Below are 610 nucleotides of genomic sequence, written 5' to 3'. Positions count from 1 at the left end.
GGTTGGTCAGGATTCAGAGGGGGTGGAGATCATGTTGGGCGTGTGTTCCTCCGGGCTCCTCATCTACCGCGACAGACTTCGCATCAACCGCTTCGCCTGGCCCAAAGTCCTCAAGATCTCCTACAAACGCAATAACTTCTACGTCAAGATCCGTCCAGGCGAGGTGAGAACACCATCACGCCTTCTCCAGGTGACCTTCACAGTTTTGGTGAAGTTTGCTGACAAGAGAACGTTTGTTTGTCTCTAGTTTGAGCAGTTTGAAAGCACGATAGGCTTTAAACTACCCAACCACAGAGCGGCCAAGAGGCTGTGGAAGGTTTGTGTGGAGCATCACACGTTCTTCAGGTCTGTAGAGGTTCTTCTGTATGTTTGCTGTGTTCTGTGCTCAGTGGTAATCATGGTTTGCATCTCGACAGGTTGGTTTCTCCAGAGACTCCGCCTAAGAAGTTCCTCACACTGGGTTCTAAGTTCCGCTACAGCGGCAGAACTCAGGCTCAGACCAGACGGGCCAGTTCCCAGATTGTCCGTCCGGCGCCGTACTTCGAGCGTTCGACCAGCAAGCGCTACACGATGTCACGGAGTCTGGATGGAGGTTTGTTTGCTTTTGTTT

At 52.0% G+C, this 610-nt stretch overlaps 1 protein-coding gene across 1 annotated transcript; it reads left to right on the top strand.

The window, feature by feature from the left end:
- Positions 1-9: 9 nt before the first annotated feature.
- On the top strand, positions 10-592 carry LOC107682261 (band 4.1-like protein 3; the record flags this gene model as incomplete). Its single annotated transcript, XM_016478560.1, has 3 exons — positions 10-163; positions 248-345; positions 417-592. Coding segments are annotated over exons 1-3 (406 nt in total), but the record flags the coding sequence as incomplete, so codon positions are not given.
- Between the last annotated feature and the right edge of the window lie 18 nt (positions 593-610).

The sequence above is a fragment of the Sinocyclocheilus anshuiensis genome, unplaced genomic scaffold, assembly GCF_001515605.1.
Source record: "Sinocyclocheilus anshuiensis isolate Anshui unplaced genomic scaffold, SAMN03320099.WGS_v1.1 C31974541, whole genome shotgun sequence".
In the NCBI taxonomy this organism is placed as follows: domain Eukaryota; kingdom Metazoa; phylum Chordata; class Actinopteri; order Cypriniformes; family Cyprinidae; genus Sinocyclocheilus; species Sinocyclocheilus anshuiensis.
This window is presented reverse-complemented; position numbering and strand designations above follow the sequence as displayed.